The sequence below is a fragment of the Bos javanicus genome, chromosome 9 (assembly GCF_032452875.1).
Source record: "Bos javanicus breed banteng chromosome 9, ARS-OSU_banteng_1.0, whole genome shotgun sequence".
In the NCBI taxonomy this organism is placed as follows: domain Eukaryota; kingdom Metazoa; phylum Chordata; class Mammalia; order Artiodactyla; family Bovidae; genus Bos; species Bos javanicus.
In genome coordinates this window covers 74,148,410-74,171,216 of record NC_083876.1, presented here as the reverse complement: position 1 = coordinate 74,171,216, position 22,807 = coordinate 74,148,410, and the positions used below count along the sequence as shown (strand labels likewise).

The 22,807-nt window shown below is 38.4% G+C and overlaps 1 protein-coding gene across 4 annotated transcripts in view; it reads right to left on the bottom strand.

Moving 5' to 3' along the window:
• The window catches only part of PDE7B (phosphodiesterase 7B), a 379,394-nt gene that overhangs the window by 50,249 nt on the left and 306,338 nt on the right, over positions 1–22,807 (bottom strand). For all 4 annotated transcript variants that reach the window (XM_061428070.1, XM_061428069.1, XM_061428068.1 and 1 more), the window contains 2 exons: positions 2,838–2,989; positions 464–527 (listed from right to left, as the gene is read on the bottom strand). In XM_061428070.1, coding sequence (XP_061284054.1) covers positions 464–527; positions 2,838–2,989 — 216 coding nt within the window. The remainder of the gene's footprint in view (positions 1–463; positions 528–2,837; positions 2,990–22,807) is intronic.

Here is a 22,807-nt window from a genome sequence, read left to right as displayed (position 1 = left end):
AATTATTTTCTTCTCATGATGCCAAGCATATCTGAACAATACCTGCAATGGAGCAGACTCACTCACTTAATAAAAGTGCAAAACCATTGGCTCCAGTAAGAGTCAGGACGGATCAGATATGCCTTTATGTTTCTAGTTTTCATCAACTAAGAACGAATGACCTCCTTTTGCATGTGGCTGAAGTATTACGCAAGGAAAGATCTAATCTGTGCTTTTTAAATGCTTTTGGAGTCATCAAGACCAGAAGGAAATTGTATTAAGATTTGAAGTCCAAATTCAACCCTTATTCTTCATCTGAACGAATTTCCCTTTGCCCTGGCCCTTCTAGGATGGCTGTAGATTTATGAACGTGGGAAAAGAAAGAAGTAAAGAATAACAGTGTTTAAAAATAAATTTTGTTTTTCACAAAATTAATCCCATTTTACGGTGTGTATTTTAGTGAAAATTCTTTTGGGTGACTTACCGTTTGTCAAGCGATCAAACAAGAAAATGTCAAAGTCCCACATTCCCACTTTGGAGAGCATGTGCTGAAAAGGCAAACAAAAAACACCACTCAGATGAATCATATTGGAGACCCAAACATTTACTTTGAGACACAGTGAATTAAAGAATTAAACAGTTGAAAATAGTAGCCTACTACTATCTATGTACAACTGGTTTGTAGTAAAACAAGTCTTACTCCACTCCCTAATAATCACAGTGTTGAAGGGACAGGTTCCGGAATCAGACTGCCACATCCCATGACAGCCGCATGTCTTACTGGCTGTGGTACCTTGGGTAAATTGCTTAGCCTCTCTGTACTTCAGTTTTCTAATACATTACCATATGCAAAATAGATAGCCAATGGTAATTTGCTGTATGATTCAGGGAACTCAAACCCCTAGAGTGGTGGGATGGGAAGGGAGGTGGGAGGGAGGTGTAAGTGGGAGGGACCATCACCCATTATACCTATGGCTGATTCGTGTTGATGTTTGGCAGAAACCAACACAATGCTGTAAAGCAATTATCTAAAAGAAAAATAAAAAAAGAAACTATAGCTGATAATACTATTGCTTTGAAGAGCTGTTGTGAAGATTAAATAAGGCAATATACGTAAAGAGCTTAGAGCAGTGCATGTACACAGTACAGCACACATGATAGATACAATCTTAACAGCTAAAATTGTAGTTAAAATTTTTAAATTGTTAAAATTGTAGTTTTATAGTCTCTACCTAGGGGAGGAGGTTTACAGTAAAGTTAAAAAAAAAAAAAAGAAATCTAGATGATTGATGAGCAAATTACTCTGCTCAGTGTGGACTAAATGTGAAATTAACCACTGTTACAGACAGGAAACTGAAGCGTAGGCAATTGAAAATATTGGGTAATTTAAAGACCTATCGTCCAATGTAGACTACTGAATAATCTTCCATTGCATGAATTATACCACGCTTCGCTTATCCATTCATTTCCTGGCACACATACGGGTTGTTTCCTCCTTTTGGGTCTTGTGAATAATGTTGCTATGAGTGTAGGTGTACAAATATCTGATTCAGTCCCTGTTTTCAAACCTTTGGTTATGTCTTTTTTTTTCTTTGTGCTGTGCAGCATTTGGGATCTTATTAATAGTTCCCTGATCAGGGATCAAACCCGTGCCCCTTGCTTTGGGAGCACAGAGTCTTAGCCACTGGCCGACCTTTCTTTTGAACAATACCTCCTGCTTAGAGTTAGATGGTGTCAGAGTTGTAGTCGCTGACTCTACCCTCACTGTAGCTCCAGTGGCTGCCTTCCTCTCTTCTCATGGGCTCTGCTTCTGCTAAGGACCAGCTCTTTCCCCACCTCCCATTGAGTGGTCTCCCTGTGTTTTATGATAAAATCCAAAGGCCTCATCATGGCACACAAAGACTTCACAACAGCATCAGGAAATAAAGGGACAGTAGGTTTTGGGTGAAGTCCAGTTTAAGTGCTCTTTTAATCCAGGTCACCCAGTTCTAAAGGCAGAGCTAAATTTGATCTCTGATATCCTGATTTCCAGCCTGTTGGTTCTTCCTATATCTCAGTGTCGTCTTTCCTGGGAGATGGCTGCTGAGAGGCGTGGCATCCATGAGAACGCTGTCAGATGCTCCAGTGCTGGGAGCTTAGCTTTGCTCTCCTTCTGGAGCTTCTCTGGTGGTTCAGAGAGTAAAGAAGCTGCCTGCAAGGCAGGAGCCTTGGGTTTGATCCTTGGGTAAGAAAGATCTCCTGGAGAAGGGAATGGCTACCCACTTCACTATTCTTTCCTGGCTCCTGCCTTGCAGGAAGATTCTTTACACTCTGAGCCACCAGAGTGGATTGCAAAGACCCCATGGACTGCAGCCCACCAGGCTTCTCTGTCTATGAGATTTTTCCAGACAAGGATACTGGAGTGGGTTGCCATTTCCTTCTCCAGGAAATTTTCCCAACCCAGGGATCGAAACCAGTTCTTCTGCACTGCAGGCAGATTCTTTACCAACTGAGCTACAAGGGAAACCCTTGTTTTTCTAAGTGTTGTGCAAAAATGTTTTGCACATTTATAAAAATAAAAATAGCTAGCATGTGCTAGATATGAGTCTATTAAGCATGTAAACATGCTTTACTTTATTTAGTCTTTGTGCCACCCCTATGAGGAGAGTGCTTCTATTAACCTCACTTTATATTAATATATAAGGGAAAAGCCCAGATGTGTTGAGTAACTATTGAGAGGCACAGAGCTCCTCAGGGCCCCGAAGTAGGACTTACAGTGAGGTGCTACCAGTGGAGGTAGGGGAGGTGGGAGGGTGGGGGGAGGCACATCCTCTCAGCCACTGGGCTGGTGTGAAGTGACCGAGGGGTAACCAGCTCACCCTTGCTTGTCCAAGGTAGTCTTCATCCAACAGGTGGAGAGGGGCTTGTGGTATAATTCCACGAAGCAGCCTTGATGCATGGAAGTATCTCTGAAAGCTTAACAGTCTTTTCACCTTTTTCTTGGTGCCAATTTCCCCTGAGTGTGTTGTATCTGTGGAAAGCAATCAAATTCCGAAGTTATACATTTAAAAAGCCCTATTTTCTCCACTCTGTAAAAATAGAGTGCATTATAAAGGAGAGAATCCCAAGAGATGCTCTCAACGCTTTCTTAAATAGAGACCATGTAACTCTGCATTTGAAATTCTTTTAGAACAAGAAGGATATTTCTGATATGTTACATTCATTAAAAGGAGATATTTCTGACTAATTTTGGAAGACATGAATGTGAATTAAAAACCTCATTTTCTTAACAACGTTAGTAAACTTAGTAAATTTACACACTTCTGTATGCAGAACAGTTAAAGAACAGTCATGCTTTTTTATTCTTCTATATTGGAATGGAGGTTCCAGAATTTAGAACAGGTTCTCATCCTACAAGCTCTGTAGTCTGATGAAATCCTTCACCTGAATTAGAAGAGTTGAGAATACACTAGCTTGGACACGAGGAAAGGTTTCCTAATGTCCCAGGAACATCGTCAGCAAAGGAATTAAAACTCTCAGCACAAGAGTGACCTAGATTCTCATGACATGAAGCAAAAGGGGTGTTTATTTTCTGATAGAGTATATTCTCTTTCACTGGTGGCCATAAAAATCTGATCCTGTCAGTAGAGATCTTTTAATACTTCTGTCACATGTGCCTTTTAAAACTTGACTGTTGACTGTCCAGAAATACTCCAAGCACATTATTTGAATGTCTGTCAAGGTAGGTCTCATCTCAGATGAAATTCAATGAATCACTCAGCCACATGAGTGATGTCTGCTGCCAAATTTAGATCTGGAGTCAACTGAATGGTCCTAGTAGGAAAACATACAGTTCATACATAAAGAAATTTTGGTTCCCCTCATGCCTCTTCCCATGTCCCCTTTTCCTCTATAGAACTCAAAATCACAGTGGATATTGGAAGAGAGGAATAGATGGAAAATGACCCTTTTACAATGTGGCGCTCCCCAAGGTCAGGGAATGACCAAAATCAGAAAGTTACTTGGGTTTACTATGCATGCAAAGACTTAACTCAGGGCACACAACACCCACTGCTTTTTGGAAGTGCCACCTGATTTAAAATTCTTTTTATTTTCAATTGGTTTTAGATTTCATGTGTGGGGAGATGTAAACAAGACCATAAGGAGATAAGAGCAGTAAACTGAAGTTGGGAGCTTAGGCGCACATCAATATTGAATGTGGGCTCAGTTCTACTGATAGGTTCTCACTCATTTCTGTTTATCAATCAAAGTACAGGTTAAAGAGGTTCATTCGTTAAAAAATGTTTTGAGGTAATTCTCTGATGGTCCAGTGGTTGGGATTTGGCATTTTCACTGGCAAGGTCTGGGTTTGATCCCTGGTTGGGAAAATAAGATCCTGCAATGAGTAGAATGAGGCCACACACAAAAAAAATGTTTTGAGTGTTACTAAATGTTACTAAGGGACAGGCACTGTTCCAGATGCTTGGTGAGATCTTTCAGTTCTAGGTCCTCTAGTGAGCAAAACAAAGACCCCCATCTTCAAGAAGCTTGCATTCTAGCCAAGGGAGATATAAAATAAGCAATAAACAAAAAAGAAGTAATTTATAAAAATGGGTTAGAAGCTGGTATGTGCAATGGGGGAAGAAAGGAAAGCAAGGGACAAAGGATCAGGAGTTCTGTGTTGGGATAGCCAAGGTTGCCCTCATTAGAGGCTACGATTTGATCAAAACTTGGAGTACATGAAGGAGCTGACCAAGCAGGTGTCTGGGGAAAAGCCTTTCTTACAGAGGTACCAGCTCAACTAATTCCAAAGTGGGAGTGAGGCTGGGATGCTGGCATGTAGAGAGAGAGAAAAAGAGGAGAAAGAGATGTGTTCATAGAGCAAAGTGGAGGTGTGTGTGAGAATTTTACTCTGAAAGCCATTGTAACAACTTGGGCTCTACTCTCAGTAAAACATGGAACCACTGCAAAGTTTTGAGAGGAAGAGTAATATGGAAACACAGCATTTAAAAAGGGTCACTGTGGCCTCTGTATTAAGAAAAGATTGTAGCAGCAAACCTTTGATGCAATGAGATCTGTTACGGCCCTACTGGAATAATCTTGGCAAGAAATGATGGTTTGGTTAGAGCATAGGGGTAGCCATGGAGAGAGTTGACATGGGGGGATTCTGAATACATTTTGAATGTATTTTCAAGTTTTTGGCCTGAATAACTGGGGGAATGGAGCTGCCATCATCTGAGATGGGGAAGGCTGCAGATGGAACAGGTGTGGGGTGGATTTCAGCTTGATACATGTTGAATTTGGATGTCTATTGGAAATTCAGGTGAAGATGTCTAGTAGAAATAAGTGGATATAAAATCCAGAGCTTGGGGGAGAAGACTGGGTTTGAGAAATACATTTGGGAGTGGTCAGATGAGATTAACCTAGGGACTGTGAGTGCAGCACTCACAGTCAAAGTTCATTGAACTGTGCCCTTAAACAAGCACATTTTGTTGTGTGCTTATAAGCAACAATATCCAGTAGCTACAAGCACATTTAGCATGCACATTTTGTTATTTAAATAGAATTTATCGCTAAAAGGAGCCCGATAACCTTGGTGCAATGTGTGAACCTAAGACTGGGGCAGGCAGACTACAAGATGAACTGTGACTTCTTGTAATGCCAAAAAATAAGGGAGAGTTCAAAAAATGATGGGCTCGTAGAAAAATGACAGAGGAGACAATGTGAAGGGGGTCTTTCTGAGCAAATATGCAAAAATTTGAAACTCAGCATGAATAACAGGGGAGTGGATTATAAATCACTGACTAAAAAAAAAAGACTCCACCAGCCCATAGTAAGGACGTGCGTAAATAAGTAAATAAGGGAAGAAAAAGCTCTGACCAATAAGGTGGAAGAAACAATGAGTTATTAGTAATAGCAACCTTTATAGTAATAACTGATTCAGGCCAAAATCATTAATAGATAATAAAATTAAGTACAAGTTTAAAAAGCAACAGGATAATTACATAGTATCAAAGTACCTTTTCACAGGTGACATTAATCCAAAAGGAAAACATGGATAGTTTTCTAGTGGACAAATGTATAGGAGGTACCATCTTCACTAACTATTCAACTTCAGCATCACTTGTCATAGGAGGAGCTGATATCTTACTCTGCCTGACGTAATTCACTGAGGACACAACATCACCTGTGCAGTGGTCCTGCCCCGAGGTATATCCCACCCCTCAAAAGAGGTAACATCAGGAAAACCCAAACTGAAGCATATTCTTCAAGTAAACAATCTGTCTGAACTCTTTTAAAAAATTAATTAATTGGAGAATAACTGCTTTACAATATTGTGTTGGCTTTTGCCATACAGCAACACAAATCAGCCACAGGTATATATATGCCTCTGCTTAAACTCTTAAAAAATACCAACTTCATAAAAGACAAAGAGAACCCAGGTATTGTTTCATAATAATGGATACACAGATAACAGTGTGCTTAATGCAATGCATGGCTCTGAACTGGATCCTGGATCAAAAAAAAACCAATTCCATAAATGACATTAGTAGGACAATTTGTAAAACTGGGATATGGACTTCTATATGAGATAATAATATCCTATCTATAAATGCCTTGACTTTGACAATTGAACTGTGGTTACATGGGAGAATCCCTTTTTCTTAGAAAATACATGTTGAAATATTTAGGGATAAAGGGGCATGATGTGTACAACAACTTCTCAAGTGATTATGAAGAAAGTAGCAGCGAGGCAAATAAAGCAAAATACAACTTGTGCATCCGGGTAAAGGGACTACGAATGTTCTTTGTTTCATTTGCACAAATTCCCTATAATTCTGACGTTATTATATAATAAAGAGTCTAAGAAGAGAAAGAATGGGAAGGGACAAATCTGACATAATGACATGGAGTATATTCAGCTTTCAAGGAGTTTTGCCACGTTTGGGAGCAAAGAAATGTGGTGATATTTCTATATTGAACTATATAGAATGAAATAAAGTGTGTTGGTAAATAAATGAAATTAATTATTTCTGTCTTACGTATAAACCTGAAAGGAAATATCCGTACAGTGGTCTCTTCCTTTTTTTGGTAGTCTATGAAAATCCTCCCATTCTAAAATACTAGAAGAAAATCTCCCTTGTGGCTGATAGCATGCCTGTGTTTATATAATAGAATCAGAAGCAAACAATTTAAGCTTGGATTATGGAAATATGACACAAACGTAGCAAATTGAAATCATGGATTGTTTCTTGGTAAACTTCCATTCACCTTTCCATGTGAGATATTTTAAGTGGATTCGTAGCTTGTTACATAGATAATGACACTTGTTACATACAGTAAATACAGGTGATAAGAGATAATTTCTGGTCACCAAAATTATCATTTTGACTAAAATATTGCTAATCTCCTGTTGCTATGAGCTGAGAAGCCATTTTTGCCTTAAAGAAAAGAGGAAAACAGCAAGACTCTCTCATTTTTTTACCCTTGTAGTCAAAATGGTGATAGTCTATTAACATGACACTGTGGATCTCTTTCAATTTTTATTTTCATTTTTGATATTTTTTGTTCTTAATTTTTATTTTGAAAATATTATGTTAAAAATAAAATATCTTAATTACTGAATTATTTGGTACCTTCTAAAATTTTGCAGCTGAGGTAAGGGCCTCACTTGCCCCAGCCTAGTTTTGGCCCTGTCTTGCATCTTTGCAGCAGAAGCTCAAATAATGTGAAAAATGTTAAATATTAAAATAAATCTATACATAAAACCTTCTCATAGTTAATTTTTTATGGTAGTGTGTAGGTTAAAAAATACATTAATAGCATATAACATCATTCATCATGATGTTGAATGTTTTGAATGTTGATGTCAATGTTTTGGAATCATTTGGTTTAATGTGTATTCTTTATTTGTGCAAATTCTTACTTACTGTCTGAGATGGGCAGGTAGGTATCTGCCAAGATACAGTATTTGTTGGTGGCCAATATTTTCTAAAATACAAAGGCATGTCATAAGTATCCATATAGCACTGCTCTCTGAGTTGTTCTTTAATATATGAGAGAATAATTCAGAAGTGATACTGGGTGAACATTTATGAAAATGATAAAGTTTCATTTTCTTACATGAGGACATTCATAAAGCTAAATGAAAAAAATCTTTAAGGTAGCTCTCTTGAAGAGATTCAATAATGAAAGAAAATAAATTTATTTTAAAATAATGTTAATAACTTATTTATCAACTGTCATTTAGGGAGCACTTTGTGCTGTGAGATAATAGAATAGAAAACTAGGATATAAACTGAAAGTATAGTTGGGAGAAAAAATTCATATAAAGAACAACCTGTGAATAAATCACCATGCTGTATAATAATCCTAGGCATTGGCTTTGGAAGCGTTGATATGTGTTATACTGTTATTAAATAAGACCTGAAACATTTATTTCCAAAAGGACTTTCAGTGAGTAGCATATTTTTGTTTTGATTATTAGGAGTACAGTGATAGGCATTTCTGGACAGAAATTTAAATGATTGGCTAGGCTAAATTTGGAAGATAGCTTCATTAAAATCAGGCTTCCCTGGTGGCTCAGATGGTAGGTAGAGAATCTGCCTGCAGTGCAGGACACCTGAGTTCGATCCCTAGGTCGAGAAGATACCTTGGAGAAGGGAACAGAAACCCACTCCAGGATTCTTGCCTGAAGAATCCCCATGGACAGAGGAGCCTGGCGGGCTACAGTCCATGGGGTCGCAAGGAGTTGGACACGACACTTTCAGTTAAAATCAGCTTGCAAAATTTTAAAGAATCTTAACAAAATGTGTAATAATAAAATACTGGGTTTATTTAATACTTTTATAGAATTAAAAAACTTGATTTAAAGGCATTCACAGCTATCCTAATGGTGCTTTCTGTTTGGATTTTGTAGTTTAATGGGCTATGGGTCCCCATATTCTCATTTGGAAGTTACAAAACATTGCTCCAGAAGGCCTCACTGCCTAATCTATGTACGCGTTGACTCTGACTGTGAAAGTCGTTTTCTGCTTGCTTGTTCTCTTACAAATTTCACAAATTGTACATATTAACACATTTCTGCACTATTTAGACACTAATTTTAGGGTTATGAAGTTTATATTGGCACTGCTCATATGGTAATTTTCAAATTTCACAAGCTGGGATTGGCTTAAGTGCAAAAAATGTTAATAAAAATTATTTTCATTTTGAGTACCTTCTCTATGGCATCTTCTCTTTACAGGGGCTGATACATTTTGGTACTAGGAGAAATCTTAAACCTAGAAATAATATCTGGGGTTAAAGAAAAGCTATAAGTTCACCTATATGATGAGGGTGTTTCTGTCAACTGTATACATAGTTCCTCCAACAATGTCTGTATCCACTATTAGGTTTAAAAAGCCCATTTGGGTTTTCCACACCATCTTACAGAAAAACTTGAACGGCCTTTTTGGCCAACCCAATATTTCCAGAATTTGAATAATTAGTAATTGGTACAGAGGTAGCTCAGGTGGTTCTGAGAACAAAGAATGCTTTATGTTTAAGTGGGAACTTGCTTCTAGCAAACATGGAGACTTGACTTCATAAATTTAACATCAATACTTTCAGAGCACTAATTCTACTGAATATTTAAAATAACATTATTAATAAATTACATAATCTGATAATTATTGTACTAATAAGTGAGAAATAGATTTAAGGGCCTAGATCTGATAGATAGAGTGCCTGATGAACTATGGAATGAGGTTTGTGACATTGTACAGGAGACAGGGATCAAGACCATCCCCATGGAAAAGAAATGCAAAAAAGCAAAATGGCTGTCTGGGGAGGCCTTACAAATAGCTGTGAAAAGAAGAGAAGCAAAAAGCAAAGGAGAAAAGGAAAGATATAAACATCTGAATGCAGAGTTCCAAAGAATAGCAAGAAGAGGTAAGAAAGCCTTCTTCAGCGATCAATGCAAAGAAATAGAGGAAAACAACAGAATGGGAAAGACTAGGGATCTCTTCAAGAAAATCAGAGATACCAAAGGAACATTTAATGCAATGATGAGCTCGATAAAGGACAGAAATGGTATGGACCTAACAGAAGCAGAAGATATTAAGAAGAGATGGCAAGAATACACAGAAGAACTGTACAAAAAAGATCTTCCTGACCCAGATAATCATGATAGTGCGATCACTGTCCTAGAGCCAGACATCCTAGAATGTGAAGTCAAGTGGGCCTTAGAAAGCATCATTACGAACAAAGCTAGTGGAGGTGATGGAATTCCAGTTGAGCTATTCCAAATCCTGAAAGATGATGCTGTGAAAGTGCTGCACTCAATATGCCAGCAAATTTGGAAAACTCAGCAGTGGCCACAGGACTGGAAAAGGTCAGTTTTCATTCCAAAAACAAACAAAAATGCATACAACATAACATTAACAATAACAAAATCACCAAAAAATGAGGAAAGGAACAAAAAGAAAACAAGCCTAAACCAAAAGAAAACTCATCATTGCCTTAAAATTTAACTTGAAGTTGGAAAATCAATTTGAGTTAAAAGGAACTAAGTTATTTTAAGTTTCCTAAATGCAGGTTCTGTACAGAGATGTAGTAAAGCCCCATGTCATTAGTTCTTCTATGTACAACAAATACTCACGACTTCTTGATGGCTGTCACTTGAAGAAGAGCTATGCTTCAACACTGCCATTGAGTGGGAGGAAGTGGAGGAAGAGTAGTTTTTAAGGCAAAGAGAATTGTTTCTCTAGTTCTACTTTTTAACATTTACTTTTTTAAATTGCCATTTCTCTTTTATGCTCTTGACAGTGAAGAGAAAACCAATATGGCTGCTATGAGTCATAGAACAGAATGAACTCTTTCCTCAGTTCACCGTATCCACACCTGCTGCCTTGCCTTTAGAAAATGTGCTCAGAAAGTGTTTAAGAGGGTTAAAATCCTTGTCCTCCTCAACCATCCAATGAACTGGTTTATGGCAAAATGTGCTGTTTCTAGTCTATTATTTTGCCTACCCCAAAATCCACTTCAACGCATGGATTATGAATCTCTAACTTCCGGGGTTCAGGGATAGTTGAAAAACTATTTCCTTTTTGTGAGGAAGGAAAAGCCTTTAAAAATAAGCTCTTAAGATTTCTCTGGGCAACAGAGAGGTTTTTCAAAATCTCAGTTTGAATGAAATTTAAATGAATTAGTAAGCATCAAATTTCTTTAGTTTAAAAGGAGAAATATGTGCCAGGCACAGTGTGGTTTTATTGAACTCTCCGGCTTCTCAGTGTTTGAAATGTTTAGCAAATCCCAAGTTTTGAGGGCAATGGTTTGTGGTGAGCAAATTGAGGTGACCAAACTTTCAGTTGATTCTAAGTCTCCAGAGGTTTAAAAACTGTTGCGTTAACTCTCTAGTTCCCAGCATATATTTAAAATAAGTGTGGTCTTTTATCGGAGTTGAGTGTTTGAATTATTATATTTCACTATAAAAATTCCAGATGTGTGTTGTAATATACATCTGCTCCTTGCCGTTCACTCTGTCTGCTCATTCTACACCCCCACCCCGGGAGAGTGGAGTAATCCTCTGAATGTCTCCAGTTGTCCCCTCCAATGTCTCTCACCTACCACTGACAGATTTATTTCTCAAGCACGACGCCTACCATGTTAGCCCCCCTGCTTCAAATTCTTCAGTGGCTCCCCAATGTCTACATAGTTATATTTATACTATTTTTATGGTATTTATGGTCCTTTACAATGTTGATGCCAACTTATTTTCCCATTTTTATCTCCCACCAGTCCCCTTTCAAATAGATAGGTCTCTGTTCTGGCTGCTTTTTTCCCCCTCCCAAGTCCCTCAAGCTTCTGTATGATTCCCATACTTCTCAGCTGATTACTCAATTGATTACTATCTCCATCTATCAAAATGCCATTAACCCTTCAATAGCCCATCTCAAATAATTCCTCCTCACTTCCCAGTCAGATGCATTCAGATCTTCTGTGAGTCCCTCCAATGCTTTGCAGTTGGGATTGGAATAACCAGTGTTCTTAGCTCTCCTGCCCGTTGCTGCACACACTACTATAAGCCCTATTAGAGTAGGACCATGTGGGTGCCGATAGTGGTAAAGAATCCCCTTGCCAGTGCAGGAGATGCAAGAGACATGGGTTTGATCCCTGGGTCAGGAAGGTCCCGTGGAGTGGGAGGTGGCAACTCACTTCAGTATTCTTCCCTGGAAAATCCCATGGACAGAGGAGCCTGGCGGGCTGCTGTCCATGGGGTCTCAAAGAGTCGGATATGATTGAGCACACACACACATCTGTATAGTGTGGTGGCTGGCTTAAAAGGTGCTCACTGAACAAGGGAATGAAGGGATAGGTGATTATTTATTATTATTTTTAACCATTAAAAAAATCAAAGTATAGTTGATTTACAAGGTTGTGTTAGTTTCAGGTGTTCAGCAAAGTGATTCAGTTAGACACATATTACATATCTCTACCCTTCTTTCAGATTGTTTTCTACTTAGATTATTATAGGACACTGAAGATCTGTGCCATAGCTCCCTGTGCTATACACACAGGTCCTTGTTGGCTATCTCTTTTATACATAGTAGTGTATATATATTAATCCCAAATTCATACTTTCTCTCTCCTGGTCCCCTCTCACCCTACCTCCTTTGGTAACCATAAATTTGCTTTCTATGTCTGTGAATTTATTTCTATTTTGTAAATAAGTTCATTTATATCAGTTTTTAAGATTCCACATGTAAGTGCTATCATATGATATTTGTCTTTCTCTTTCTGACTTATTTCATTTGATATGATTAACTCTAGGTCTATTCATGTTGCTGTAAATGGCATTATTTCATTCTTTTTGATGGCTGAGTAATAATCTATTGTGTATGTATATATATATACATATTCTTTTAAAAAATATTTATTTTTAATTGATGGATAATTGCTTTACAATAGTGTGTTGGTTTCTGATTCATCAACATGAATCAGCCATAGGTATAGATATGTCCCTTCCCTCTCGAACCCCCTTCCCACCTCCCACCCCATCCCACCCCTCTAGGTTGCCACAGAACATTCTTTCTGGAGTAAGGTGATTATTGGTTGAGGTAGAAACTTTTTCTTTTTCCTACCTCCTGTAGCACATTATTTTCCTCATGATGCATACATACCTCCACAGAACTGATAGTAAGAATGAATTGTCTGGAGCAGACAAGATTCATTCATTTTATACAACAGATTACAGGGTAATCTCCTGTGTAGAAGAACTTGAACTTCTTTTTCTTTTGGAATTTGTAGGATTTTTGAAAAACATTGTAAATATATCTTTAGAATGGTTGTATATTAGTACTAAGTGTATCCATCAGCAGAGACCTGGGTAGGAATGTGGACCTCCAAAAATTTTCAGAAAAGGATCCTTTATGTTTTATCTTTGGAAAGGAAGTTCATTGTGAATGAATTCCTTTCTTTTTATGGGTTATAATGGATGCTTGAGTCACAGTCCACCTGAGTGAATCCTCTGATTTAATGGATTAAATCAAGTGGGTATTATATGTAGTTGGAATATAGCTCTTTAAATGCAAACACCCACCTAGTTCAGTAGAGCTTGAGATTTTACCTGCACTTTGAGATTTGTCTCTTATGGCCCAAGGCTCTCTATGGGTTATAGTGGCATCTTAGGTGTAATCATACGTGTAACACCATTAAGGAAAAATTCCCACTGAGACTCATACCATTCATGGGTCAAGGAAAGTATAGATTTGCACACTGAGTTAGAGAAGAGAGAAGTAATTTTTAGATGATTATTCTGGTGTCAACTTGCATGAGTACCTGAACTGTCCTCAAAGATATAACTGATGGATTTAATCTAGAACAAGCACCCCTGGCCTTCTATTCCATTTATTCTATCTATAGCAAAAACAGGGCTTGGGGCCAGGGGCTGATGGGACTAAGAAATATTGAGCACCTATGAGACAGTTTACATTTGTCATTTTATTTGATTTTTTCAAAAAAGTGGGTACTGTGAAGTCAGTATTACTAGGTACTTTCTACAGATGAAGCAACAGATTTTTAGAAAAGTTTACTAAATGTTTCACAACAGGTAACAGGGTAATCTCCTGTGCAGAAGAACAGGAACTGCATAACTCATAAGTAGCAGAGCAGGGACTGGAACCTGGGTCTATCTGATTTTTCACGATGCTTTGTTCATTATATTCTGTTCTTTATAGAATAGAAAAGGACAAAGAATAGGGGGCATGTGACAGTCTAGCATGGGACCTTATTTTCCCTGAGGTACAGTGATGTATGAATACTCATGGAATCTCAGATTTCCTTCCTTTTAAAAAAGTATAGCAAAACAAAAGCAAGAAAAGGACATTTCAGTGCAATTCATAAATACAAGTGTTTTAAAAACAGTAAAAATGTAAAGGTTGAAGATTAAAGTCAGTATCATTGAACAGGAATGTCAGAGTGAGAAATAGTGCTAATATTGAAAGAGAGTCAGTAAAATAACTAGAGAACAACCAGAGAAATAACTTCATAGCAAAACTTGGAAGTGATTCTATGTATGTAACTTTCCTGTTTCTCTCACTAAATGTACAAATGGAATATTGGGAGGTGAATAATAAATCACTTGTGGGTTTTAAAATTGAAAACACATGTATTACTGACACTGACTTAATGTGATTTGATTATTATGTTATTACACAAAGAAATTCGCAGACATTGGTTAGTACCTCAAGCTTTGGAAAAGACTAACATTTTTGTTGTGTACATAGAACAGAGCGGCCGTTTCTGGGGAAGGGAAAGAGTGGGAGGTACTTGGGCAAACAGGCTGCTCAAAATAAAACTGTGACAGGATGCACACTGGCCTCGTGTTTAACCATTTCCAAGCCGGGCCTTAAAGTCTCCTAAGATTTTTACCTGAACGGTGTCTGCTGATCAAGATGTGATCTGAGAGTGTAATCCTATTTGTTTCACATGGCCTGTGGGATTTCTCTTCTTTTCTCCAGCTTTCTTTCCTCTAGAAAACTCATCTATCTTGTATGTGTTTTCTAAATATTTCTAATTTTCTCTAAAATGTTCAATAATATTCTAATAGGCAATGGTTATTTAATAAATATATAATATTCTTTGGTAGCTGTCAGTGAATGAAAATAAAGTATTTTAAGCATGAGTTGGTTGGTTTTTTTTTTTTCCCTGAGTCTCTCTTAGTGCTTAGATCTAAGCAGTGTCATAAATACTGGGAAGGCTCCATTTACAACTATTCACTGAGCACCTTCTCTGTGTAGGTACACAAGGTACTGTGTACCTGAATACACAAAATTTTCAAGACAGTGTTTCTGCCCTCATCTACCCAGAGGAAGGTGGTAGAATGCTCTCTTTACCATCTTCACTACTTTTGTTTCTACTTTAGCTATGATGGGAAAGGCATATTTCAACATAAAAATGCCTAGAAATTATCACACAAAGTAGAAAATATGAGCAAGAAAAAGATTATGTGATGATTCATTTTTTTTTTTTGGATGTGGGCCATTTTTAAAGTTTTATTGAATTTGTTACCATACTGCTCCTGTTTTATGCTTGGTTTTTTGACCTCAAGGCATGTGGAATCTTCGCTCCCTGACCAGGGTTTGAGCCTACACTCGCTGCAGTGGAAAGCAAAGTCTTAGCCACTGGTCCTCCAGGGAAATCCTGGGATGATTCACTTGCCCCTTGCCCTGAATGGAGTCAGAAGGCAAGATGGCACCTGAGAGGTAGGGAAGGGAAGGGGAAGAGTGGCGAGGACCAGTGGACAGAGCAGGAGAAAAGGAATGAAGGAGATCAGAAGAAGAGAGACATACAAGCACCCAATGGAGGTGTCTCTACTGTTAAGGCCAATCTGAGAAGAAATGTAAGGACCGTGTTGTCTCACCCTCTGAATGCCACATGGGTTTGGGATTTCCTACAGTGAGGTTGTATTCTTCCTGGTAATGGACTGGGTCTTGCATGTCCTTCCAGATGAGGTGAAGCCTAACTGCAGGGGTAGAGTGGTTGGTCAGAAATATGTTCCTATTTTCAGGACTATAGAGCCACAGAGCTCTAAAAACAAGCTTATAGAGGCCTGTACCTTAAAAAAAAAAAAAAAAGTGAATATACATTTAACTTGATAGAGCTGTAGAAAGACCTGCTCAAGAAGAAGTTGTGGAGATGCACTAGGCAAGGAGTCAAAGTGGAATGACATAGAAATGCACAAATAAGTAGTATATGAAGTGTCTGGGCTGAGGTTTATCTTCCTTCCGTCTTCTTTGCTCATTAGCCCTAGACAGCTCAGAGTGAAGAGTTTAACTGCTGTGCCTGAAGGAAGGGGTGATGGCTATGGAGTCAATTCAGCTAAGAGAAATTCATCTGGAGAGATCCAGAGAAAATCTGTCCTCAATCATCTCAATAGCTCATCTTTCCTTCTGTCTCCATCTCTTCCCTTTCCTTCTTCCTTCCTTCCTTCCTTTCTTTCTCTAAACATTAAATAAGAGTTTAGTAGCAGCAGTGTTAGTCACTCAGTCATGTCTGACTCTTTGTGACCCCATGGACTGAGCCCGTCAGGCTTCTCTGTCCAGGAGGATTCTCCAGGCAAGATTACTGGAGTGTGTTGTCATTTGCTTCTCCAGGGGATCTTCCCAACCCGGGGACTGAACCCAGGTCTCCTGCACTGCAGGCAGATTCTTTACCATTTGAGCTACAGGGAATCCCCAAATAAGGGTTTACTTTGGTCTAGACACTGGGTGGTACTGGGGGTGCAGAAATTATGAAGACATGGCCTCTTCTTTTAAAGACTTCCCTGTCAAGAAGGAAGCTCACTCCTGTTCCTCCACAGCAATAATAGTCTAAAACCGTTAGCCTGGCTTGGGAGGGTGATACTGCACTCTCTTGGGACCCCCAACTGCCCTTCTAACAGGCAGCTAGTGTGCCTGGGGTCTCTAGGAGCAGCTATGACACCATGATGGTTCTTGTTCCATCTTATGCAGGTGAGCCATGTTAACACTGCTCTACTTGGAGACTCAGCCAGAGGGGTGGTCAAGCTAGGCAGAACCTACAGACCGTGATAAAAAAGTGTAATACCATGTGATATCACTTATACGCAGAATCTTAAAAAATGATACAAATGAAGTTAATTACAAAACAGAAACAGACTCACAGACTTAGAGAACGAACTTACCTGGGGGGTAGTTTGGCGGGAAGGGACAGTTAGGGAGTTTAGGATTGACATGCACACACTGCTATATTTAAAATGGGTAATCAACAAGGACCTACTGTATGGCACAGGGAACACTGCTTAATGTTATGTATTAATAACAACCAATTCTTGGCAAAAGAATTTGAAAAAGAATATATACATGTACATACATATACATGTATATATATGTGAATCACTGCTGTACACCTGCAACTAATACAACATTGCTAATCTATATTAAACTATATTCCAATATAAAATTAAAAGTTTCCCAAAAAAGTGTAATTCCAAGGGAAAAGCCTTTGGTCTAGAGTGAGATCACCAGGCTCAAGCCTTGGTTCTCCAGTTCTGATAAACCAAAATTAATCCACATGGAGCATATTCAACAAAGAGATTAGTGGAATGTGTAAGGCAATTGCAGTCAGAATGCAAACATCATCTGGAAAAAGTTACTTAACCAATCAATGAATATCTTAGCTTGACTTAGTTTGCAATTAGATAGGCAATATCAAACATACAGATTCTGATGGAAGGGGCAGAAGAAACAGTTTAAAGCTTGGGGTTCTATCTCAGAGGAGCACTCTCTACTTTGGGGAGAGCTGGAAGTTGGGGTGGAGAGGCTGAGAGAAGAGATGGAGGATGGTGAAAAGTCTTTTCCATCCTTCTCAGCGGTTGCTGGTGTTCTGTGCTGGGTTCCCACAGCCAACCCCACCTCCAACTATATTTAGCAAAGCAATTATTCATTTGTATCAGAATTGCCATATTTACTTGTTCTCACCGCTGAACTGTTAGTTCCTTGAGGGTAGGAGCTATGCCTTCAGTTCAGTTCAGTCACTCGCTCGTGTCCGACTCTTTGCGATCCCATGAACCGCAGCATACCAGGCCTCTCTGTCCATCACCAACTCCTGGAGTTTACCCAAACTCACGTCCATTGAGTTGGTGATGCCATCCAACCATCTCATCCCCTATCGTCCCCTTCTCTTCCTGCCTTCAATCTTTCCCAACATCAGGGTCTTTTCAAATGAGTCAGCTCTTTGCATCAGGTGGCCAAAATATAGGCGTTTCAGCTTCAACATCAGTCCTTCCAGTGAACACCCAGGACTGATTTCCTTTAGGATGCCTTATTGGCCTGGCTTGCTGCGATTCATGGGGTTGCAAAGAGTTGGACACTACTGAGCGACTGATCTGATCTGATCTGATTGATCTTTTAATCCTGAGCATTTAACGCAATGGAGTGAATTAAAGAAGGTATGAAAGTCGAAGAAAACATCATTGATTTGGTAATTTTGACCCAGAGGATCCAGTTCTCCAATTAAAAAAAAAAAAAAAAAAAGAACTAATAATAGTTATCCCTATTTCAAGTTTATAAGCAGAGAAGCAGCATACCAAAATTTTAAGGAACTTAGGTTTAAAAAAAAACCAACACAACAAAGAGCTAGAACAAGTAGAACAGGAGACATCTAAGAGTTCCCACCCATCTCAGTAACTGATATTGTTTCTTTGACTCCCATAATAGAATTAATTAAAAAAAAAATCAGGTTCTATCTTTACTGAGGAAAGTGTTTTAAATTCTCCATTTACTGCAAATAAACCTCTGTTAGTTGTTTTCAATGATACGCTTTCTAAAGAATTAATGAAATGAATGTCAAATCATTACTTTGACAGCCTGTGTGTTAGTCACTTAGTCATGTCCAACTCTTTGCAACCCCATGGACTGTAGCCCACCAGGCTTCTCTGTCCTCGGGATTACCCAGGCAAGAATACTGGAATGGGTTGCCATTTCCTTCTCCAGGGGATCTTCCCTACCCAGGGATCGAACCTGGGTCTTCTGCATTGCAGAAAGTTTCTTTACCGTCTGAGCCACCAGGGAAGCCTGGTAGCTTGTGTAGGATATGTTCTTTTTTTTCAAGCACATGTGCTAAGCCAGCTTTCCCAATGTATGGAAATCAGCCTCTTTCTTAAAATGCCGGGCTCAAACTCTCAGTAAAAACCAAAATCTGCCCAGCTTCTTCAGAGTCCTAGAGAACATCCCTCTGGTAATGACAAGCCACAGTCTGCCCTCTTGATGACCTGGTTGGGCTGACAGATTTCACACTGTTTAAGAATGAAAAGTGAGGGTTGTGTGCTCTGGAGACCCTCTGGAGCAATTCCTCATAGTGTCAGAAAGATCACAATAGGGCGTGAAGTTCAGAAGTTCAGTTAAGTTTAAGGTCATTCACCCTGGAAAGTTTTCATTAACTTTATTTTTTCTCTTTCTTGTACAACCCAATGAATGCTGCAGTTGCAAATTTCTCAGCATGACTTGATCAAAATCCACTCAAAATTATGCCAAGAATCTGCTTTTTAAAGCTATGCTGTCAAAATCTGCAGCCCTAGGAGGCTTAGATAATTCAGAAAGTATCTGATTTTCAGTAAACGGATTTCTAGCTATATTGAATTTCAGATTCTTTCAGGAGCTCCAATTCTGAAATATTTTTCTTAAAAGCAACCAAACTTTCTGAAAGTTACTGTAAAAATACTTTACCAACTTTAAGCCAACAAACTTTGTTGTTAACAAGCCACAATCAATAAAACTATAATTATAATAAAATAGAATACTTTTATAATCATTTTAGAAGCCATAGAGCTAAATATTTCATATTTAAGATACTTTAGAACCAAATGCTATCACTGATAAATACAAAACTCAAATTGGATTAATAACTACCTGTTAGTCAGCAGTGAAGAGCTTAAGAAACAACTAAACTCGAGTGCTACTGGATTTATGAGATCAAAATGGAAGGCACTTGGGAAACGTTGGGGGGCATTTTTGAATGTCACAACGCCAGAAAGAGGCTGAATGGAATTTAGAGGACGGGAGCCAGGAATGCTGGGAGTCCTGAAGTGTGCAGGACAGTTCCACACATCAAAGAGTTGTCTGGTATCTTGTTCCAAATTTTCAATGCCTACTGAGGTACCCATGGAGGTGAAAATTCTGCTTATAACTAATTATCTGAACCTAGAACTTAACCCTGTTTCCTTGTTTTCCATATAAGCACAAAGTATTCTTTTGTGCTTATATGTAAAGTACAAATTAATAGTTTGTGCTTTACAATATAGCTTAATATTCCCTTGTCAGGAATGCAACTACCATGCAAATTAAGGGAGGAATGTAATTTTGGCAGGGAGAGGTGGACAGGACTTTATCAGCAGTTGTTCTCAGGAAATCACCAGTGGCAAGACTGCTTACAGTAATGGGTTGTGTTACTGATATAACACACTTGTTGCAGTCTCTAGTAGTAGCTACATTCACAGAATCATTCACAGCGATTCGGCACGTGGGTGCAGTATCTGACTACATCGTGGTGCCTTCTAAGGAGGTTATCCCTGGGCATTTACATATGAAAACATTATGTCATGTTTTCATTCAATGTGGCTTGTCTTGTCTTTTTGCTTTATAATACTGCCAGGACCTTGGATTGATTTTTTTTTTTTTTAATTTATGTGAACAAGTAGGCTATGGACTTCCTATCAAAATAGTACAGGAGGACATTATAAATTATGTGCTATAAAATAGAAGCCTTGAGTCTGAGAAGGTTAGAAGCCATTCTACCATGTGAAAGCCTAACTGGTGAAGGTGGTAAAGCAACAGACTCCAGTCCTGTAAGAAGGTCCTCGTAAGGATGCAGGATGTGTCTCGTTCCAAGCAAGAATGAAGGTCAGAGCCCCCCATTTTCACTCATCCAAGGGGCATTATTATGGTCTTTACTATATCCTCTTACACAACTATTTACTTAGTATCTTTCTTTAAATCAAATGAATTCATTTTTACTTAAATGTACTTAAATCAATTTGGTATCAATAAAAAATAGATTTCATGCACTAGTTACATTTTCCTTAGTACATTAAAATAAATGTTACTATTAAAGGAAAAGAAAAAAGCTTATTCCTATAACAGTAAGATCTTACGTATCCTTTGATATGTACATTGTACTTTGGGAAATTGTGTTATAAGTGATATATACTAACAAAGGCTATAGGCTTGGAAAACACAATTTAAGGGTAAAGGATGATTTAGTCATATATGTTAATTTTCTTTATTTCTTAGGAAAAAACGTATGTTCTTTTTGCTAAAATATATCCTAAATATTGTATTTCAAGTGTTAGCGCTTTGTCACAAATATGAATACTTTAGAATGGAATATATGTTATATGATACCTGTACCACATAATGTTGCTAGTCTTTATGAAAATATTCTTTACTGAACTCTTATTTGAAAGACTTCTTGTAACAAGGCAAATCGTCAGCCACTGTTGTCAGCATATTACGTACAAATTAACTATAGTAAAAATAGAATACACCATCCATAGCAACAAGTCTTTTTGAATAAACACCATAAATAATTTGTTTATTCATTCAACAAATATTTGTCAAGCCTTTACCAAGTGTAAAGCACTGTTCAGGACATTAGGATACAGCAGTGAAAAAAATAAATCTTATTTCCTTATGTGACTTTTATTTTATCGATATGAAATGAGAATAAGCAAAATTAATTTTCATTAATTCTGAGAAGGAAGCCTAAGTTTGGCATCAGGGGATGTGCATACACGATACTGCCATTTGACATTTAATTCTATACAGTTAAGTGATTTTAATGTTCTTTTGTTTAATGTCTTTTAACAATATACTGTTTTGTTGAGCTCACATAGCTCAGAGGCACAGAAACAAACAACCTAATAAAAAAATGGGCAAAAGATCTAAAAGACATTTCTCCAAAGAAGACATTGCTGCTGCTGCTGCTAAGTCGCTAAGTCGTGTCCAACTCTGTGCGACCCCATAGACGGCAGCCCACCAGGCTCCCCGTCCCTGGGATTCTCCAGGCAAGAACACTGGAGTGGGTTGCCATTTTCTTCTCCAATGCATGAAAGCGAAAAGTGAAAGGGAAGTCACTCAGTCATGTCCAACTCTTAGCGACCCCATGGACTACAGCCTACCAGGCTCCTCCATCCATGAAATTTTCCAGGCAAGAGTACTGGAGTGGGGTGCCATTGCCTTCTCCAAAAGAAGACATATAGAGATAACCAACAGGTAGATTTTAAAAATGTTTAGTATCAGTAATTATCAGACCAATGCAAATTCAAACCACAATGAAGTATCACTTCACTCTGTCAAAATGGCCATCATCAAAAGTCTACAAACATTAGATGCTGGAAAGGGTGTGGAGAAAAAGGAGCACTCTTACACTGTTGGTAGGAATATAAATTGGTGCAGCCAGTTACCATATAATGCTGTGATCCCATCCCTTGTCATATATCTGGAAAAAACTATAATTTGAAAAAATACATACATCCTAATGTTCATTGCAGCACTAGTGAACAGTAGCCAAGACACTGAAGCAACCTTATTGATGGGTTATTGATGGGTTCATCTGTATCCATCAACCGATGAATGGATAAAGATGTGGTATACATATGTTGTTGTTTAGTTGCTAAGTAGTGTCTGACTCTTTTGTGACCCCATAGGCTGTAGCCCGTCAGGCTCCTCTTCCATGGGATTTCCTAGGCAAGAATACTTAGGGTTGCCATTTCCTTCTCCAGGAGATCTTCCCAACTCAGGGGTCAAATCTGTGTCTCCTGCATTGGCAGGCAGAGTCCTTACCACTGAGC